This window comes from Pyricularia pennisetigena, chromosome 1 (genome assembly GCF_004337985.1).
Source record: "Pyricularia pennisetigena strain Br36 chromosome 1, whole genome shotgun sequence".
Lineage (NCBI taxonomy): Eukaryota > Fungi > Ascomycota > Sordariomycetes > Magnaporthales > Pyriculariaceae > Pyricularia > Pyricularia pennisetigena.
The window spans coordinates 3,884,245-3,905,135 of record NC_043740.1 but is presented as its reverse complement, the minus strand read 5'-3'; the positions used below and the strand labels follow the sequence as shown (position 1 = coordinate 3,905,135).

The 20,891-nt window shown below is 52.7% G+C and overlaps 8 protein-coding genes across 8 annotated transcripts; 3 read left to right on the top strand and 5 right to left on the bottom strand.

Annotated features, from left to right (window-relative positions):
• Window positions 1-140: 140 nt before the first annotated feature.
• Window positions 141-976, bottom strand: PpBr36_07713 (uncharacterized protein; the record flags this gene model as incomplete). The annotated part of the gene is made up of 3 exons (XM_029894848.1): window positions 141-206; window positions 278-359; window positions 609-976. 3 exons carry the CDS (start codon window positions 974-976, stop codon window positions 141-143), a joined length of 516 nt encoding a protein of 171 aa, XP_029748285.1.
• Window positions 977-1,194: 218 nt separating this feature from the next.
• PpBr36_07712 (uncharacterized protein) lies at window positions 1,195-2,631 on the bottom strand (the record flags this gene model as incomplete). Its single annotated transcript, XM_029894847.1, has 6 exons — window positions 1,195-1,240; window positions 1,488-1,618; window positions 1,686-1,742; window positions 1,836-2,374; window positions 2,470-2,493; window positions 2,562-2,631. Coding segments are annotated over 6 exons (867 nt in total), but the record flags the coding sequence as incomplete, so codon positions are not given.
• A 3,615-nt stretch (window positions 2,632-6,246) lies between these two features.
• PpBr36_07711 (uncharacterized protein) lies at window positions 6,247-7,221 on the top strand (the record flags this gene model as incomplete). The annotated part of the gene is made up of 1 exon (XM_029894846.1): window positions 6,247-7,221. The coding sequence occupies one exon, from the start codon at window positions 6,247-6,249 to the stop codon at window positions 7,219-7,221; it is 975 nt and encodes a 324-aa protein (XP_029748287.1).
• An 873-nt stretch (window positions 7,222-8,094) lies between these two features.
• On the top strand, window positions 8,095-9,664 carry PpBr36_07709 (uncharacterized protein; the record flags this gene model as incomplete). Its single annotated transcript, XM_029894844.1, has 3 exons — window positions 8,095-8,172; window positions 8,250-9,284; window positions 9,341-9,664. The coding sequence occupies 3 exons, from the start codon at window positions 8,095-8,097 to the stop codon at window positions 9,662-9,664; spliced, it is 1,437 nt and encodes a 478-aa protein (XP_029748838.1).
• On the bottom strand, window positions 8,363-9,070 carry PpBr36_07710 (uncharacterized protein; the record flags this gene model as incomplete). The annotated part of the gene is made up of 2 exons (XM_029894845.1): window positions 8,363-8,507; window positions 8,553-9,070. The coding sequence occupies 2 exons, from the start codon at window positions 9,068-9,070 to the stop codon at window positions 8,363-8,365; spliced, it is 663 nt and encodes a 220-aa protein (XP_029748288.1).
• A 712-nt stretch (window positions 9,665-10,376) lies between the features above and the next one.
• Window positions 10,377-12,188, bottom strand: PpBr36_07708 (uncharacterized protein; the record flags this gene model as incomplete). The annotated part of the gene is made up of 1 exon (XM_029894843.1): window positions 10,377-12,188. One exon carries the CDS (start codon window positions 12,186-12,188, stop codon window positions 10,377-10,379), a length of 1,812 nt encoding a protein of 603 aa, XP_029748837.1.
• A 3,621-nt stretch (window positions 12,189-15,809) lies between these two features.
• PpBr36_07707 (uncharacterized protein) lies at window positions 15,810-16,792 on the bottom strand (the record flags this gene model as incomplete). The annotated part of the gene is made up of 3 exons (XM_029894842.1): window positions 15,810-16,244; window positions 16,358-16,515; window positions 16,603-16,792. The coding sequence occupies 3 exons, from the start codon at window positions 16,790-16,792 to the stop codon at window positions 15,810-15,812; spliced, it is 783 nt and encodes a 260-aa protein (XP_029748836.1).
• Window positions 16,793-17,922: 1,130 nt separating this feature from the next.
• On the top strand, window positions 17,923-20,847 carry PpBr36_07706 (uncharacterized protein; the record flags this gene model as incomplete). The annotated part of the gene is made up of 2 exons (XM_029894841.1): window positions 17,923-19,188; window positions 20,059-20,847. 2 exons carry the CDS (start codon window positions 17,923-17,925, stop codon window positions 20,845-20,847), a joined length of 2,055 nt encoding a protein of 684 aa, XP_029748835.1.
• Window positions 20,848-20,891: the final 44 nt, after the last annotated feature.

Here is a 20,891-nt window from a genome sequence, read left to right as displayed (position 1 = left end):
AAAGGAAAGCGTGCCTGAGTAGCCATGCTTACGGCAAAGGCTGGTTGTCTTGATCAGGCAGTGGCATCGCTAAAATGGTGCTGTGTGTAACCAACTTTCATGTTCACAAACTCAATATACTCAAGACCGCCTCTGGGTAGCTACTTCGCCGCCCCCGCAGATCCCGCCCTTGGCAGCTGCTCCGGTCCAAACGACAGTGGCAACAGCTGTGATGTAATGTCAGCAAGAGGGCAAGGGAATCAATTATGCCAATGTTGGTGGCGGCGGGGTCTCTTACAGCCTCAAGCTTCATAACCACGAAATCATTGTCCTTGTCGAACATGAATATGGGCATGTGCAAGTCGGAAAACTCCCGGATGCTGCATTGAAGGTGGCGGAGAAGCATGGCGAGGTCAGTTTCGTAACAAACTAAAAACTAAAAACAGCAAGCCGATCTTCCAGACAGTGGTGGGGTCCCATCTACAGTACTCCCAGCAAATTCCCGGAAAGGACGCCGGGGCTCCAGACGGGGGGTATCCACCTCGATTCCATTACTGGGACTGGGATTGAATTTCCGATCGGATGCGGAGCATAAGCGGTAGGAAAGAACCAAGAAAAGGAATACTGACAATTGCCTGCACATGCCACACGGGCTCGCCGGCGGGCTAATGTCCGTAGACACTGCAAGAGCCCTGAATCGCCGGTGACCCTCTGTAACGGCCTTGCCAAGGGCCACGCGCTCGGCACACGTGCCGACTGGATAGGATGCGTTCTCGATGTTGGCGCCACTGATGTACGAGTTCTTGTCGTCGGTTGAAAGGAGGGTGGCACCGACGCGGAAGTTGCTGTAGGGGCAGTAGGCCGTCGACTTGGCCGCCTCGCTACGGCGCTGCAACTGCTGGAACTGCTCCCTGCTGATGCCGTACGTCTTGCAGACCTCATCCACCGCCGCGTCGTCGCTGCTGCTCAGCTTTTGGATTGAGGGCGGGAGCGACATTGTGTCGTGCAGTGTGGTGTGGTGTGGTGCGGTGTGGTATTACTGTGTCGTATAGTTGCAGGACGGGTTGCAGCCTTTTCAGGTAAGCTCTTGCATGCGGTGTCGCTGCAGTAGTGAGGGGCAGCGCGGGGCACGGGGGTGAGCGGCAAGAGCAAATGAGATATTCAACTGGAGGTCCAGACGTCACCTCCTCAGCAGTTAACATAGTAGGTGGGTACCTAGGTGCGCAACACTAAAACAGTCTTGACGCCGGCAAGATTCAGACTTGCTTGGCACGGAAAATGTCTTCGATTCTACCCATATTTAAAAGTACCTTATTCCGAAAGAAACAAGACCGAGATGAGACAAATTCAAGCCACTGCAATTGCCTGGTGAAGAAGATTCACAATGATTCGGGTCACATGGTTACGGTACTAACTAGATCGGCAATGTCATAGGGTTCATCGTCCTGAGACATGATATAGTTAGCAACATCGCAGAGTCGCAAACATGAATTGGGGTGAATACTCACGAAGCTCCGCCGTCAACCACTAGATTCGCACCGGTGATGTAAGAAGAGAAGCCACTGGCAAGAAAGCCTGCCACTCGAGCAACCTCTTGTGGATGGCCTGCTCTTTCCAGTCCGATCGTAGCGTGTTGAACCTATAGAAAAATTTAGAGATACGAAAGCAGATATACCAATTTGCACACTGGGCGTTTATCTACTCACTTCCTTGCTCTGAAGATCGGCTGGAGGAAACTGGACATTCATTCCTCGCATGTCGACCTGCACCAAAAAGATGATGGGTACTTTTAGCTGCCGCAACATCTCGCCCGGATACACACGGCAGATCCGTCTTTGAATGGATCAGTAACATACCCCCTTGAGATCGACTCCAGTCTCGATTTGCCCTGCAGAGATGCAATTGATCCTCACCCCGGTGCCCTTGAGGACGCTCACGCCCGCGCGCACCACGCCGAGACTGGCGTGTGCCATCATGGTATGGCACGGACCCCAGCACCCTCCGTACGTCGAGGCCACCGATCCGATGACCACGATGGAGCCATATGCCTGGGCCTTGGGCGCCGCGTTTGGGTACGACTGCTTGGCGCAGAGCTTGGCCATGGCGGGCGACGCATACTTGAGCGCGAAGAAGGGCGCCAGGGACTGGGACTCGAAGCACTTCTGCAGCACATCTGGGGTCGTGTCCGAGATGGACGGCGGGCCGAGGAAGCCTGAGGAGCAGACCCAGATGTCGAGCCGGCCGAAGGTGTTGAGAAGCTCATCGATCAGGGCCAGAGTCTCGTCCTCCTTGGCGACGCTGAATGGGTATGGGATGACTTTGGTGTTGGGATGTCGGCTAGCTACACTGTCAACCAGATCCTTGTATGCATCAGAGCTAGCAGCCTTGTCGCAGGCTATCCCCTCATGAAGCACAGGCGCGCCCGTGGTTAGACACAGGTACCCTTATGATGTAGTCATGCAACCGTGGGGAAATCTGTAGGTCACTTACCATAGATGGATGCGGCACCGTGCGCTGTTGATTCAAGGGGTTGATTAGTAGCTCTTCGGATCCGAAGGAGTCTGCCCAGGTTCGAGTCTTACCGGCCAGCTCGTGGATAACGGCCTGGCCGACAGCCTGGGACGCTCCCGTCACAACACACACAAATCCATACTATCGTTCACGGTTCCGAGTTCACAAGTCAGCAGGTGCAGTACTTGCACGAAAACCAACAACAAGCACTTGCCAATTTTCCATCTGCGCGATACGGGCTAAAATCCTCGGTAGAGTCCATTGAGTTAACGAAACAAGGCGATAGAAGTCAAAGGCTGACGGCTTTAAAGTCTGCGGTAGCCAGACTGATTCGATATTGCTTTTGTTGGCACTCGCCGGTGGACTTCAGTGCTGATCGTCCGGAATAATAAGTTTGAGCTTAAATGCGGCGACAATAGTTGAGCAGAACTTGGGGGGCGGGGAATCGACAGACGCCCAGGCGGCAGTGACACGCCAAGTGTAGGCGCTCACAGCATCAAATATCAATTAACGCTGGCTCTGGCCCAAATACCTGAACAAAGCGTGACTTTTAGCGACAATCGGCCCATGCCGCAAGCAACGAGCAGCTCGGTTTCCCTTTTTTTTCTATGGTTGCTCCTGCATTTGCAGAAAAGACACCGCCTACAAGATAAGAATCATGAAGGCTGCATCTCCGAGGCGCGTATGGTTAGATTTGGGGGCAGGTAGGTTGGGGTAAGTTGAGGTGCATTCAAGATAAGAGAAGCAGCTGCATGCATCATCGACTTTGGATGGAAACCACCAAAGCAGCTCTAAATCCGGGGGGTCAAGGGATACCTGCTACCACCCTGAACAAGCTGAGGTAAGGTCTGGCTCCTGTAGTCGCGTCAGAACCTCCGATAGCAGTTTAGCTCCTTTTGAGGTTCGTTTAGGCTCTTCGGTACAACCACTCAGGGAAAGGCAGCAGGTACAGTAGGCCGAGCACCTGCAGGCGGGAAGCTGGAAAAGGCGAGCTTGCCAGTGCTCAAAGGGTTGGAGGAGGTAGGTGTCAGACTTTGGAACGGCAATTCTAGATCCAGAACGGCGAGCTGTTCATCGCTGCCAGAAAAAGCAAGCAACCCAAACCATCGCCCCTTTTGCCAAACCGTGCAGTTTCGCCTCAAGTAATGCTTCCCCCAAATGATGTTGGCAACAAATTCATGTGCATAGAGGAAGTAGTGACTCGTGAAGATTTGAATCGTCATCGGTCTCCACCCGCGGGGATCTGACTTGGATCAGCTTTTGGGAATATTTTCGTCCCATGCCTGAAGGCTTCAAGGCAGAGCCCCGTCAGCTCTCGAGACTTTTCACCACCGCGTATATTATTTAGCTTTATCAGTAGCCGGTTGATTGACTACTGTCGGGCAGTTGCATCATTAAAGAGATGAAAGGAGGAAGGGCCAAGAATGTAATATTTGTTCCGAGGGCTGCCTTGTAGATGCGAATCTGCAAGCCCCTCCGTTTTCGTGTGGACTGAAACAAAGAATAGTTCTATCGTAGTCTAGATCTCGCCGTGTATTAGCCGAGCGTTGGAATGAACGGCTTGGGGGGCTTTTGGCGCGTTCCATTTGGCTGCAGAAAAGGCTTGGGTGTTTTGTCTTCACCTATGCTAGTTAGCGTACCCTGGATTGCCGGTCGTTAGGTAAGTTTGGTAAGGAAGGTACAAAGAAAGTAGTTCCCACGTAACGACCTTCCCAGCTTGTTATCTAATTACCAAGCTTTGGAATGCAGTCGACTTCATAACTTGCAGATAATCATTACTGTTGTAAGAAGTTTATTGTCGGCATTGCCTCACTCAGTAAATCCATAAATCAATCTCGATAGCCAGCACTGTACTCCGTAGAATCTATTCATTGACTCAGGATGCTTGTTTGCCTTTGAATGCTACCCCAACGCGCTAATTCCATGGAGATTGTACCTACGGTATGTTCAGTATTAGCAGCCAGTCGGATGCCGGCAATGCAATCGGTGAGCAAGCGAGCAAGTGGAAACCAACAAACAGGACATGGAAGCTGACGGGGTGTTGCCCTGCACCCCAGATCCGCTTCGGTTTGTTATGTTGCTTCCTTTAGCCTCCACTACTTTTGGTATTTGTTCCCGTGGAAGGAAAAAGTGGGTGCAATCATGACTTGTAGCTGACTGTGTTTAGTAATTACTACCAAAATAAACACCCAGAAGAGAATGGAACAAGGCGAGGGGTAAATGATTTTCTGGCCTTTTTTTTGGTTGTTGTTGTTGTTGTTGTTGTAGCTATAGCATCTGTCAGGTTCCAAGAGATCCTGGAAAATTAACATGGATGGAACGCCGACAAAGACCAAATCGGGTTGGCAAAGCTGGAATTCAACTGCATATCATTTCATGCTGGCGGGCAAGGCTCATTACTTGTCTAATTATGGACCACGTGCTATAGAAATGCTGCAAAGAAATAAGAAATCACGCCAAGGTGTACCGGCAAACAATACATTGAATGAATGACCTTCGGATGTGCTTGAGGTGGAAATGCGAGAAAAATGCACGCAGCTCGTGGTGCTCCACGCCTGCCAATCAAAAACAGGCAGAGCCTTGAAAGTGATGCCAGGGTGGATCCAGTATTGACAGCCGCTAGGACAGGGACCAGGACCGACGCTCCAAACTGCACGCGGGGGGACGCCCCTTATTTGCCCTGTCCGCCTGCCTCATCAGCCATCCCGACCGAGACCCAACCCCCCAATCTTCTATGTCTTTTTTCCCCCTACCGAATCTCAGGGTCTCTATGGCCGAGGCCGGTAGTTGAGCATAATAGTCACGGGGCTGTGTGTTTTGCTCATTTCCATGCCGCCATCTGGATCAGACATGGACGACAGTGCAAATAACGGCTGCGGCGACTTGAAAATAGTAGCAACCTCAGCAACGACGAACCAACCCTAATGTGGTGACAAAAAAAGAAAACAAACCCAATCCAATTACCGGCACCTGCCTGCCTGCCCTGAGCCAGGAGGTGCACGTACCTTGAACCCCCTCGAACCGTTTCTGCCGGGTGCACACCGTTGCTCCCTCGCTCGAGTCTACAGCATAGCAGTTTTTGGCTCCTAACAAACTTGGGTTGTCGGTTGTACTTAACGCGAACCGCAATTTCTCTTCATTCATTTTTCTCCTCTTCAGCTCACACTCACTCACTCAACTCACTCACTCGCTCGCTCGCTTTTTTTTTTTTTTTTTTTTTTTTTTTTCTTCGCGTGTCTGTCAAATCTCAACCCGGTTACTATTGTTGCACCACCGCCAAACCCAAAGTAGCGGGCCAAAAGAAGCACCACAATCAAAAGCAACGTCCTCTCATCACGACTTTCCTTTTTGGTGGCGTGCAAATCGATACACTTTCGTCTCCCTCCCAAGTTCGCATATTGGCCGAGGTCAGCCTTCTTCAAAGCCACTGTTCGACGATCTAGGACAAAACCGCTTTTGGTCCCAATACCACGGTTGCTTTTGGCCCGTCCCAGCCCCGCGCCGTCTTCCAGGCCCGTGGCAGAACGGCTAAATCGCGCCACGACAAATCCGCCTCCCAAAGCTACTACTCCTTGGCACTAGGATATTAGAATCTCGGACCAACTCGACTTCTAGTCATTCCACACGTTTTTTTTCACTTCTCCCCAACAGCGCCGCTCCATGCCTCCAATTGCGACATAGCGACATCGGGTTCGCCTCAAGAGGACAGAGAGAACAGGAAGAGACCCGAGTGAAGAAAAACCGATAGCAGGCAAGATGGAGCCCGTTCCAGAGACAGAGAGGATGGAAGCCTTCAGGACTTCTCCTTTGCCCATGCTCCGACTGCACAGTCTGTCAGAGATTGCCGAGTTCGAGCTGCCCCAAAAGCCGCCCAACGTCCGTCGATGCACCGAGCCGGCATCACCAAGCTCGCCTTCCTGGACCGTTCCCGCAAACCTCCCATACCGACCAAGGACCACCTCGCCACTCAGCGGCATCTCGCATCACACCCGTTCAAAATCAGCCGCTAGCACACTCGCCCCTCCCATGATCCGCACTCAATCGTTACCTGGTGCCAACGGCGCCGGTCATATACTCTTTTCTCCTCAGCCCAGCTCGAGCCCGTCGCGGTCACCCATCAGGCCGCAGCAAGTGAGGCTTCCAAGGAAGCCAGCTGACGAGGCCTTTCCAACATCACCGACACGCGTCTCGGTCTTTGACCAAGAACGCAGGGTTGGCGAGCGCAACAGCTCGCCAAACCTTAGCTTCGCAGGATCGTCGGTCCCTTTGGCCCGCGTCCGGCGGCCGGCTTCACCGCTACGCCACGTCAACATTCTGGGCGGCGCTAGCGCTTCGGGAGCTTCCTCTCCCACCACTCCCTCGTCCTCTTACAGGTCTTATGACTCTATCTCTAGCTACACATCGGCCACGTCTATTACTTCGTCGATTCCCTCCACCCCAACTTCGACAAGATCCCGCAGTCCTAGCATTTCCAGTTTGGAAACAATCCCGGATTCACCTGATGCCGAGGAGGCAGCTTTGGAGGCGGAGAGGATTGCGCAGCTGAAGGCCGCTGCCGACGCTGCTGAGCGAGCCGAAGGCCATGAAACCAAGGGCCGTTCAAGCTTAGACGTTCCGTCTAGAGGCAGGACCTTGGGGGGCTTCGGTTCAAGAGACAAGCGCAAGCGGTGGAGTGTCTGCGGCGCTGAACGACGAGGGGATATTGACTTGGAGACCGTTTGGGAGGAGTGATTTACGTCAATCACACCACCCAAACAATGGATTCAACCCGACATGACCGCCACAGATTGTTATGAATGGACAGGCACACCGAGGCCCGGGCATACAGTAGCCTCCCTCATGATGATGGTATCTTTTTTTGTTTTCTTTTGGTCTTTCGATGCATATAATTTTTCACCTCCCTGTCGGGGGTGAGAATTTGGAGTTATGGAGCTTGCGCCGGTCTGATACCCCTCACTGCATCTGCATTTCATTCAAAGGGGTTTACTTATACTTGGCATGAAATGTATCTTTACGGATTATATGATTTTTCTTCTTTAAGACCGCTGCTCATTGTCTTTCATGACACTCTGGTAGTTTTCTGCTTGACTCTTTTTCCGCAAGGGCGGAGCTTGAAATTTGCGCCGTACGAAAGTGGACAAATTGAGTCCTTGTCTCTCAGCATTGTTCCCTTGCCCAAGTTCAATATTGATTTCTCGAGGGCCATGATAAGGGTCCCTTCGCAGACTAACTGTTATGGACACTATCCCTTCTACACACCGCGGCCACACACATTTCAGGCTCTGCATAATGCGTCTCCTACACCAAGGCTCCCTTGATATTCTAGCTTCGTGACAAAACCCCAATAGATTGAGTCTGGATCCAGTCGCTGATCGGCGTCTTCGCCCTGCGGACCTTTGCAAACTGTGATGGATCCCAACTATAAAGATCCATGATGGTCGGGCCATATCGTGTTTGATGATTCTGCTTTCTGTATCCGCGCAACAGCAGCCACTCCTTGACCACCTGTTCTGAAAAGGGTCCTATCATTCATTATTTTTCAGTGGCCCAACCAGTCACCACTTTTCACTCATTCACAAAATAATCGCACAGTTTGCCTGCAAGATGCATCCTGCAAGTTACCTCCAGGTAGCCGCTCTCCTAAGCGCCGGGGTACTCGCCGCCCCCAAAGCAGCAGTCGAGGTGAGTTACATACAGTTCCCATTCCTTCTGGAAATCAGGTCGAGGAGTCAGGCTCTAATGACCGACCGGCTCAGCAGCCGCAACAGAATTGGGGTCTGCACCCTCGCGGAGGGATATACTTCACCAACACCGTCCATGTGACGCGGTCCAGCGGTGGCAACGCGACGACGCCCAGACCGACCGGTGGTCATCAGCACGCGCACAACCAGACCACCAACGGCACTAGCGCCGGCAGCACATCCGTCTTGCCTATCCTGACTTCATTGTCGTCGTCGTCAACGGGTTGCCCCCTCAGCCTCGTGACCGAGACCACAACCGTCGACGTCATCACGACTCTGTACCTACCCCTGAATGACACCACGACCACCAGCTGCGACTACTGCATCGCAACCACGGCGACGTCGGCGTGGCACAATAGCACCTCGGCGGCTGCGAACCCGACTGTCGGCACCACAGGGATGCCGCACTCGTACAACATTAGCCGGGGCCACTGGGTTGCGACCGAGACCGATTGCGACGATTCTGTTGCAACAAGTGTGACCAGTCTCAGCTCCGACTCAACCGAGCTGCCAAACACCGACGTGCCAGTGCTGACGACTAGTGAGTTTGGCGATGAGATGACCACGTTGACGCCCAGTTCGGAGGGCACTGCTCCTCCCACCACAACCGTCTCGCTTGAGGAAGTCACGGATGCATACACAACTAGCCTGACAACGACGACCTCGCCCACATCTACCGTCAGCCTGGATCCCGCGCTTTCATCGACCGTGGGCACGACTGTACCCGACACGGACGACTCTGACGACGTGACGACGGCGACGGCGACGAAGACGGCCGACTCGGGCAGCGCCACCGCCGCCACGACCACATGCGTGATCGACACCACCGTCATGCCCATTACCACGGCGTCAATCGCTCAGACGCTGGCGACGACCTTGAACCCAACCAGGACCTTGTGCGCCACCGACGCCCCGGCCGGTGAGACGCCCAGACCGCGCAATGTCTACTGCGGCGTGCACGGCCTCGACGTGGGCAACTACTTCCTGGCGCAGTACGTCAACAACAAGGCCAACGAGCCCGTGACGCTCGAGGGGTGTTGGCAGTTCTGCAAGGTAAACCATCCCTCCTGAACTGTCCTTTCCTTCTCTTCCGGTGATGCTTTCTTCAGGAGCATAGTGAACGGACCATCATCAAGACCACTAACAGGAACGCCCTCAACAAACAAAAGGCAAGCAAAAAGAGCACCGGCGGCTGCCGCTCCTACGACTTCTACCTGGAGCCGGGTCTCGACGTCCCGCGCTGCAACCTGTACGGCAGCTCCGTCGCATATGCGCTGCGGACAATCGACAACCACCAGCCGCACTGGTGGTTCGATCTCAACTGCGGCAGCCCGACTCAGGAGAGGTGGCAGGCTGGTCACGACCACAGGCATGACGGCAAACAGCTGTCGGCCCTGGGGCTGGCTGCCGATCTGAGTAGATTGGGGCTGTAACTCCTTAATGGTCGTCGGTATCAAACCTTCTGTGATCAGGGGCTATCCGAGGCGGAGCGGTGAAGGATTAGAGTGCGGTTGGGCGCTTAAACGACTGGCTGAAATGAGGGGCAAGGACTGGTTGATCTCCATCCTGTCGGGGGTGGGGCAGTTTTGCTTTTCCGCCTTGTCTTCTTTTTGTCAAGGGTTTCTTTCCTTCTTTATTTTTATCCTGTGAAACATCAGACATGATCTTGTTTAGGCGGTGCAAAAACAGATGGACAATAATACTGATAGAATACATTGTAGTCGTTGGTGGACGGAGGAGGGAAAGAGGGGAGAAAAAAAAAAAAAAAAAGACATCAATCACTTAGGCGGTGTTGCATGAGCAATTCTCATTTTGAACAGAAACATCACAAAGTGTGCCAACAGATGGGGGAGTAAATACTCTTTGAACTATGTAAATACCGGAAAAATCTATCACATCCCATGCAATGGTTGATGTTTATGAGACCTCTGAAAAGAAGAAGAAAAAGGGAAACAAAACATTGTCCGGTGTGAAATGTGTCCATCACGAGGACTCGTCAAGTGGTGGAATGATGCTCGCCCAAAAATGCTGCAGAAAAGGTTTCTTTATCATAAAGTATAGAAAAGGAAGACGGTTTATCACTTTTTGTTGTTTTGAGTTGAGATTAGATGCAAAGACGCCATGAATCTAGACGGAATTTTCCGATCACATCCCAAGAAGACTCATCTGCCTCCGCAACGGACTAGCCGCCATACTGCCCTCCTCGCTGACGTAGCAGGCCGAGTCGGTGTCAATGTCCCAATCAGGATCCTCGCAATCGTCGCTGCCAGAGGCAGCACCCTCCTTGGTGCCGGGCTCAAAAGCCTTCTGGGTGGCGGCGCGCGTGTTCCAGCGCAGGGTGCGCGACACTGAGTCGAACCACTCCGTGTCGGTTCGGACGACGGTAGGGAAAGGATACTGAGAAGCCGTGATTGTGACACAGTCGCCCTGCTTGAGCTCAACGCGGCCCTTGCCGTCAAAGGCGCAGTATGCTGTCGCGCGGCTGTTGCGCGGCACAGTCACCTTGAGCAGCATCGTGTCCGATAGCACCATGGGCCGGAAGGACAGAGTGTGCGGGCAGATTGGGGTGAGCAGGATTGCGGGGATGTCTGGGTGCACAAGCGAACCACCTGCCGACAGCGAGTAGGCGGTCGAACCGGTCGGGGTTGAGAAGATGCAGCCGTCGGCCTGGATGACGGTCAGGAGGTCATCGTCGCCGTACAGCTCCAGGCTCGACACATAGGGTGATGGGCCACGGTCGATGACGAGCTCGTTCAGCACCTCGAACTGCTCACCCTCCTCCATGATTTGCTCTTGGCCCATGGACGAGCCGTCGCGGTAGACGGTGCAGGTGAAGCGCATGCGCAGGTTGACACGCATACCTTCAGTACCGAGTATGCGGTCCAGGTGAGCCTTGTACTTTTCGAATTCGAATGTGGTCAAGAAACCCAGGCTGCCAAGGCTAAACGAGAGGACTGGGGGTACGACGCGCTGAAACAGCCAAGAGGTGAAGAGCACAGTGCCGTCGCCACCCAGAGTTAGGACGAGATCGAACTTCTCAGGATGGCTCCAACACAGGTCGGGGGACCAGTAGCGCAGCATCGTCTCGAAGCGAGGGTTTTCTGCCAAAATGCTGGCCGCACCAAAGCGCTTCGAGTTGCGCAGCTTGGCGTCGACGTAGACGTTGACGCCCAGACTGGAGCCGTAACGCGGAGTCCTGAGAAGCCACTGGGTGAGTTCCCTGGTGAGGAGGACGAGCTCGTTGTCGCGAGCCTTGGTGACGATCATGATGTTGCGCACTGCGCGCTTGATGGGTCTCCTCTGCAACTGCTTGGCGACCTCGCGGACGCCGGTGGCAGTCTGCACCAGACGGGAATGCGACATGTACTCATCGCTCTTGATCTCCTCGAGGACCTTGTCGATGTTGACATTCTCCTCGAACCGTGAGTGGTAAAAGCAAGGTGACTGGAGACTGGGGTACGCTGTGGTGGGCGTTGAGGTGCGGGCGGCCAAGTCGTTGAGCGCATCACAGAGCTTTTGCGACGACGTGGCTGTGTCGGGGCGGGGGTCAACCCCGGTCTGTTTGGAGAGCATGTCGTTCAAGGCAAGAGGATCGGGCTTGTGGGTGCGAGCAACTGAGGCGAGAGCCTTCATCAAAGTCTGACGAGGGATTCCGTCAACCGAAGGCGTACTCCGGTGGTGGCCCAAGAGCTTGGAGGTAACAGGGTCAGCGGCGACTGCTGCAGATGCAGAGGCGGAGGCGGCAGCGAGTGCAGGCGCTACTGTGGTCAGATCGGCAGCATTCTTGCGAATCTTAGATTTTGCGTCGTCTAGGCTTAGGACAGAGTTGAGGGATATAGGGTCGTTAAATGCCACCGATGATGTCTTGGGACGTTCCGAGGTTTTAAGGCCCTCGGGGCGCGAGAGGGTGGGATGCAGCAGCGAAGTGGGCGAACAGATTGCGGAGTCGGCGGCCATGGTGGGTGGGCTTTGCTCTGATTACCGGGCGGTTATACAATACTTGGGCCTTGCTTGGTAGGTGTGATTAGGTATTTTCGGGGCGGGTCCCAGTGGACGCAGCACAAGTCGCAGGGGTGCGGCTTCTTCGGAAACGGATACAACACAGTAAGCTAGCTTGGCCTAGCACGTAGCTGCAGGCTGACAGCAAACGCAGGCAACGATCTAATTCTCGGGAGGCGAGGAACTTGACCGATCGATGCTGGCTGGCTTCTTTGTTGGTTTCACCGAAATGCAACCAAACTGAAATCTCCCGTCCTGCTGGAACAGATCTCGTTGCGCTAATTCCGATGCGTTCCTGTTGTGTTCCCCAGTACTGTCAGCTCCTGTCACGTTCGTCACAATGCTCCCCCCTTCTTTTAACGTTTTGTCTTCTTCCCCCTTGGTGTTCCTCTTCCTGGCTCCATCCATCCTTTGCTTATCTCCACGGTACACCACAAAGCCCCTGTCCCCAGTTGCCCGCAATAGGAAAAAGGAAATAATGTGAGGGGCAAGGACATCGATCCCGGAGCACCCACACCTACCCTAAACGACGATGAAGCGCACTGGAACGGGACGTGTCGAGACTCGTGGGTGACCACTTACTGTCGATTTGTTGTGCCACAATCGATGCTAGCCACAAACTGCACAACACGTCGCACTTGTGAATCCCAGCGATAAGCAGGGACTATGCAGGCGAGCAAATGGAAGTGCCGAAACCTGGCTGACTTGGAAGATCCTATTGGTCCTTGTGCTGTGTGATGCCTTGCGCCTACTGCAGGAGCTGAACGCACGTGGGATCGGATGCCAAGTGTCGAGCTACCGGAGTGCCAATTGACTTTTGACTGTGGGTATTTAAAGTTGGTGAAAAGCGTTAAAAGCAGCGTAACAAATGACACCTGGTCTAAGTCCGAATTTCGTCTTTGTCGATGTTGTTAAACTTGGCAGGGCTGAAAAGAAGAAGGATGAGTGCGTATTGGGTATTAAGTTCCGAGTATATAAAAAAAAGCCGTAAAATGAAAGATGAGGAGACCAGCCACGAGAAAAGAACCGAGCGAAAAGAAAGATGCAAAGAAACGATCAAGCGATGGTCGGGGTTGAGATGGATGATGGGTTGATCGGAGAGTCGCAGAACAGGAAGAGCCCACGCCAAAACAGGCAATTTCTAGAGAACTACCAGAGCTCTACTGTCCGCTGAGGAGGGGGAAAAGAAAAGGAGGGGGGACGAAAAAAATGACAGAACAAAACGACGAAACGACAAAGGGTTTGGGCCTACAACTGAGAAGACTGAAGACCGAAAGAACAGAACATCGCAGCCACTCGCTACGAACCTGCCATCGAGACGTTTTAATATTCCGGACACAACGTGCTCCCATGCTCCCCTCAAATTTTGGCACCGCAGCTCTCCCTTGCAAGGCTAGGAGCTACTCTTGGCTTTGTCTTGGCTTTCCACCGCTCCTTTTGGCTCGTGGGTGGAAACTTTTACCACGCATTTACGCACATAAAAAAGGGATGTATTATTAGCGACTCCACAAAACACTAATCCTTGGTCGATCATTTTCGACAATGAGTGTTTTTATCTGTCCAATGTGCAGTAGCACTGTGACACCCCCCACAGTCCCGGTTGCCATCTGTACCTATCTACAGTAGTGCTGAGGTCTTCAATGCAGGAGACGGGTCCTGCCGTTGTGGACAACAACTGTCAGTTTTTTTCCGTTGATTTGAGGCTGATTGTGCCGCTCTGTCCTAATTCTTCAGCTTATCCGACTGCCTGAAAGCTTCAGATCATCATTTTCTTTGTGCTCCGTGTTGAAGAAACTTTTGTGCAACGGTCAGAATCAAGAGCGTATCATAACTGAAGCGCATCGTTATATATGGCACCGGCTTCAGTCCTCAGAAACTCTGCGCCACAGCAAAAGACGCATAAAAGAGAGCCTTCGTAGCTGCGTCCACAACGGTAACGCCCCTCTTGATTTGTGTGGCGGATCGAGCCTTCATTCGTAGATGTTTTTGAAGGCACGTACTGTAGCGCAGTGGTGCCGGTATAGCCGTTTATCATCATTTGCATTGTGAATCTGGGTGGCTTGCCAGGGTCGGGTCTCGAGCGATTCCAGACCTGATACTCTTATCCCCTGCACGGCACAACGAGAGGTTGGAGGGGCAAGGAAGGGGCGAGACGTAATTGTACAGTAAGGAGCTGGGCCGCGTTGCACAACACAAACTAACCAGCTTGTCCGACATAACGATGAGCAAGGATATACGCGGGCTCTGTGAAGTACGTACCTTGCTCATCGGCTTGTCTCGGATGGTTTTGGCATTACCGGCGGTAAGGTATCGATTCAAGTGCCACTTTTGGTAGTATCGTCCAGTCTTTTGTCATGGGTTTGGGCCCCACTGAACCTATCAACCTGGTATAGTCGTTTTAGCTCCTTTGATGCTACGTCTTGTAAGACTATTATCTTAGCAAAACAAAAAGACGAGAAAAAGAAGGCCGCATAGATCAAACCAATCAAAATAAGAAAGGTCGTCCGAAGTCGTCCCGACTTTGACGGCTTGCATTCTTGGCTCTAGCGATCAATGAACGTCCTCCGGGATGGCTGCAAAAGGGGTTCATGCCAGTCTTCTCCTTGTGTCTGACCCACATACGGAGATCACACATGGGGGTCGTCTTTCTCAGTAGCGCCTCGAGAAACAATATGCCTACTACCCTGTCCGTAATGAACACCAGCCAGAAAATATTCAGGGCGATGCATCAACTGGGTCAATCAATTCGAGGTTTCATGTAAGTAAGTATGAAGACGTAAAAAAGAACCTTGGTCCTGAATTTGACCACATACAGCATATATACTTTCCTGCGATACAATTCATTCTCTGTATTGTGCATACTGTCTGCTTGTTTTGCTGGGTTTTCTGTGTTCTCCGTTAGAGCGGGCGGGTCTGAGGTTACAACGTGTTCAAGCCAGACCAGGGCCCTGCCACACAAATATGGTCCTCAGGAATCCCAGGGACCTACTGTTGCTACCAGACCCGACAATCCGCCAACAGGAACACAGGCTGGATCAACGCCCCGTCAACAGCTGGAGAAAGCCCTTTTTTGGCGCCTGGAATCACGCCACTAAAGGGAGCTGGGAAAAGGGCTGAGATGAAACGTCGTCGTTTCCAAGCGCAAGCCCTGTAACGAAATCCACATAATGTTTGAGAACGTTGGAAATGGCGGGTACAGGCCCCCCCGCAAGCCTCTTTGCCGAAGTTTTTTTCAGCGATTGAGCATCATAGACTTGAGCCGCGATGAACATGACAATTTACCGGAGGTAAAGACTGAACCAAGCTCCTAAAAAGGTCATTCAATTGCAGACCGCCGTATGCCGCCCTGCTCTTCGTCCACATTCCCGCGGCTCTGCAGCATCTTTTTGCTCTTGGCCCCTTCCCCCCTTCTCCTGTCGGTAAACCGATTCACTGTCCACACACCGTTTTGCTTCATCCCGAGATGGATGTACGATACACAGTGTTGCACCGAGCCGGTCCAACCATGGTTCGGAAATACTCGGCAGGCTCCAATCATCAATGAGCAAGCATGGTCGGTAGATGTCCACCTTCCATCACTCAGCCTTTCCAGTGCAGATCTGCAGAGACCTTGGCAGCCATTGTCTCTCGGATGAAGTGCCGCATGTTGGGGCCTTCCACGTCAGTGCCGTTATCGTCGCCCATGTCCATGTCGTTGCTGCGGGGGTCCCGAACTGGTCCGCAACAGATCTTCAGTGCCTTGGCATGGACATCAGCCCATTCTTGCATTGTAAAATGGCCCTCGCTCTCTGCAAGAATCAATCTGTCCCCTGAGGTGAAGGCCAGTGCGTGTACCGACCGCGCGTCCTCGGCTTCCCGGGGCGACGGGTCCAGAATCAGCCTGCTTTCCGTCTCTCCATCGGTGCCAGCAACAACGGCTACCACGGTACAGGTAGCCGTTGCTCTCAGAGGGATCGCCGCCGAGAGAAGAGCCAAAACAGCGGCTTGCAGCAGGGCTGGTATAATCGGCAAGTTCTGGCGAAAGTTGTCAGTGTGTTTTCTCAGCTATGCAAGAATGGCTGTCTCAAGGGCTGGGCATATGTGAATAAGATGGATCGAATAAAGATACAAAGTACAGCGGTCCTTACCAAGTTTGCCTGAACCAGCTTCGTATTAGCGTAATAGTTTTCGGGTGATGACTTCACCTGCAGTACAACTTGGATCAAGCCGCGGGGAAAGTTTTTGACCAGGATTATTTGGCGCAGTGTAGCTTGCAAGAGAGACTCTAGATGGCGTTCCCTCGTTCCTATTTATGCTCAAATTCATAGTGAGCTTTCAGATGGCCGATAACAACGTGGTTCGATGTCTGAGACGAAATTTTCAAAAATCGTACCTCCGACCCCTGCTGCTGGTCGTACGATCACGTCGACCAGAGCCTCGTACGGGTCTTCGTCGCGCCTCTGGGCCTCAATAGGTCCATTTGCCGACGCTGTTACCGTGTAGCCGGCATGAGAATATATCGCAGAGCCGTCAACCCGCGGTATGTGTGAAACGAGTGCCGCTGGTTCTCCTCTTGATGGCATGATGTCGTTTGTGCTGAGGCGTAGCGAAAGCGAGTGAAGCTTTCTTGTTGCGACGATTTTCATTCCATTAAAAACAATTACCAGTTTCTCCAAATCGAGGGCAGCTTTTGGTAGGAATGCCTGTCTAAGGCCCACATAAGGTGCCCATATGGCCAATGAGGGGCAGTAAAATCTAGTTGAATCTCCACCAGATTGCACTTTGTACCATCGTGACTGGCAAACCCACTCAAGGCGGGCTGGGAATGCTTTCATGTAGTTCATGTAGGTACCGTGTTATGAACACAGCCTGCAGCCTGCACGAGACGTAATCGGGGTGTCAAGAACAAAGAGTGTGCTAAACAGATCAATCACCGACTGTCTGGTTCTGCCTTTCCTTCAATGGCATATGGGTCGGCAAATCTTAAGATCAAACCCCAAACAACCATACTTTGACTCGCGATCCAATGAAAGCTGAACGTAAAAGCATCTTGGCTCCCGTTTTCTGAGCACATTGCTTAGCAAGGTATTTAAATAGCCAAAGTCGATACCATCTTGACCATACCTTGAAAAGCTGAGACAGTATTACACTGTACCTATTACCGCTGCTGTGCGAGCCAAACAAGCTGGTATATAACAAGAGTAGAACCATTTCTGGCGTTACGATGAGAACTGAAAGGTGTTGGACATGTGCAGCGCTGAACCTTACTGTCAAGTTAAATTTTGACCAGACAGTGTAATATAGTCCCTTCAAATATTAAACTACCCTGGTACAAAGTGGCTGCGAGACAGGTGGTTATCTGCCTTAATATTTTACTTTGTTGAAAACAGACATCAAATCTTCTCTTTCGGGGGACTTCAATGGTACTGATGTCACATCGCCCCATTTTTTCTGGGAGCTGTAGCTGCTCCACTACGAAGGTACCCTGACTGCAGCACCGTTGTGATGCGGGGCATTGAAGTCGCAGAGAACTCTCTAGAGAACTCACTTCAACCACCACCACGTCCTGCAGCATCCTATGTGACCTTTTGATCGTACATCCAGCCATCAAGTCCCTTAAACTGCTCAGCTTTACATATTGAGACAGAAGGCATTTACCTGAAAAGAGACCTACTCATAGTCCCTCCTAGAACGAAACAAATATACTCTAATCATGGCATCAAGTACTGCCTCCGGGCCTCCTTTGTCGACGTCAACGAATCCCCAAGCCAAACCAACAACAGACGGTGCCACCGCAGCTGCGTCTGTACCGAGCCTCAAAGACCGCCTCCCAAAGCTCGAACCACGACGGAGGCGACCAGCTCCTTCAAATCCTATCCCAGTACCAGAGACGCCCGATCTTCCGCCGCCGACTGGCACATCTTCAGAGACGCAGTTCAAAATACCTACGAGGCGCATCCTTTCAAAGAAGGACCATGATTTGTTTGTTGCTTCACCGACATACAAACTCATTCTCGCCTTTGTCTTTGGGCTTTCCGACGCAGTCGTCGACAAGCCCATCTCCGCCATCAAAGACTCGGATCTTAGCCCTACGGTGCAGACCATCAATGCATTGTTGGACGAGGCCTCGGAGCTTGTGAAGCAGTCCCCGCCGGACGAACAGGGAGGCTCGCGGTTTGGCAACAAACGATTCAGGGATTTTCTCGACAAGGTCAAGGAGAGGGCTCCATCATGGCACAAGAAACTTGGGATTAAGGACGAGGGAGACGCAATAGCAGAAGTTGTCACGTACCTGGGCCAGTCTTTTGGTAACAGGATGCGCATCGATTACGGCTCAGGTCACGAGCTCAATTTTCTCATGTGGCTTCTCTGTCTATACCAGCTTGGCGTTGTTACAAAGTCCGACTTTCCCGCGCTTGTGCTGCGCGTCTTTGTCAAATATCTGCAAGTCATGCGTCTTGTGCAGTCTACATATTACCTCGAGCCGGCAGGATCCCACGGAGTGTGGGGGTTGGACGATTACCAGTTTTTACCTTTCCTCTTTGGCGCCTCGCAGCTACTTCACCATCCTTTCATCACACCTCTTGCCATCCACCAGCAGTTGACTATCGAGGAGTTCGGCCACGACTACCTCTACCTCGACCAGGTCGACTTCGTCAACAGCACCAAAACCGTGCAGGGCCTGCGCTGGCACAGCCCCATGCTCGACGACATCTCGGCTGCCAAGTCGTGGTCCAAGGTAGAGGGGGGCATGCGGAGGATGTTTGTTGCCGAAGTCCTCAACAAGCTGCCTGTCATGCAGCACTTCCTCTTCGGCAGCTTGATCCCCGCCGCAGAGGGCATGACGGAGCAAGATCTGGCTGGTTTGCAGCCTGAAGATGAGGAGACTGAGGGCGGGCAGGTCGAGGTTTTCAATGATGAGGGGGGCGTCAGGCACATGCACCAGCAGAATGGTTGGGGCGAATGCTGTGGGATCAAGGTGCCTAGCAGCGTAGCGGCAGCCGCAGAGATGCGAAAGAGAGGCATCGGTGGAGATGGTCTCAGAAGGATTCCATTTGATTGAGATTAGAGGATCAGAGCAAATAAACTAATGGACTATGACGTGCAGCTTTGGTTTGCCTGCACAGTTGTCTTAGGTCATTAGGTAAGGTCCCAGTCTCGCTCCATCACTATAATCGGTCTTTCCCGTCTGTGAAGACAGTGCTTGGAAATCTTACACCGCCGTCATGCGTGACATACCCCTTATCTCTGCTGATGCTGCAACATAGTGAGAGACAAGACCAAGGATACAACCGTGGAATGAATTGGATATGTTGGCTACCGTCTTTGCTTCAAAAAGCAGGGGATTTATCCCTAGGCGATAGGTCTTTAACAACTGTGTGAACAGGGCTGGGTATGTCGCAATATTGTGCCAAGCTTCTACAATAGGGCCTTTCGAGTGTGTAACGACGTCTACAATTGCGGAGTGATAGATGTACCTGCTAAATCGCTTCTGATGCCATTGCTATACCCTCAGGGTCATCAGGGTGAGTTGTTAGATCGAGAATATTGAAAGGACCCATATGGATATACTTCGGGGCTGTGCATTGTATATATGTTTATCAGTATCGACACAAAGACTTTGTTTGCAGTATCAAAAGGGAAGAGAGCTGTCGCTATAGCTTTCTAAAGGTTCTACCATTAGCCCGCCCGAGGTTTGCATTTCGCTCCACATTTGCTCCAAAATACAGTTGAAACCAGATAGCAGACATGTCCCGGACCAAGATAGTGGCAACAACCATGAGAAGGTGGACGGAAAAAGTAAGGTACTGTCTTTTATCCGTTAGACATTCTCACTAACCTGTAAAAGACCCTGCACACCTTCATCGCCAAAGCCAACAATGACCTCCAAGATATCATCACAACCGCCTCGCGCCCTGAAGGTTTCGACTCGGTCGAGGCTTTATCGGATATCTTTTCCTTCACTCAATGGCTACTCCGACTCGAGTTTAGCACTGACAGCAAAGGCCTCTCCTTCAAACCCTACCAAGATCTAGCCATCATCCAGCTGTTCGAGCCTATCGCAAGCACCCACCAGCAATGTGTTATCTGCGTCGAGACCAACAACAGCGACAGGACGCACCACGAGCAAACAGCCGGCTTCCGGCGCAAATTCCACCACGTCGGCAGCGCCGTCGCCGCCCTCGATGACCTGGCGGCGCTCTACTCGCCCATCCAGCGCGCCAAGGTTCTACGGAACAAGGGCGTGCGGTGCGGTGGTGTTTGGGACGCCGATTTGGTCGCCCGTCTGCGCGCGGGCGAGGCCGCAAACCGAGCTCTCCTCCGCGCACGCCTCGACATGCTCACGTACCCGCCCTTCGTGGGGAGGGCGGTTGAGTATGACCGACGCAGCATGTTGACGCCGGTGTTTGTCGTTTCGGGAAATGTCTACCCTGGACACGCTGAATGCATTTCTCAAGGCGGTAGACCGGAAACAGGACATGCGGGCGGACCAGAGCTCCCGCGACCGCTACGCTTTCGTGGTGGACGCACCCCCTACCGCAGAGGCCTCGACCGCCGGCCCTGCCACCGCACCGCTAAATGCACTCCCTGCAATTCCCATAGCGCTGATGCACGCCGCGCACGAGGCCTGCCTTGAGTATGCGCGCAGTCGATTCCCGGCGAAGCAGGAGGGCGTCCAAT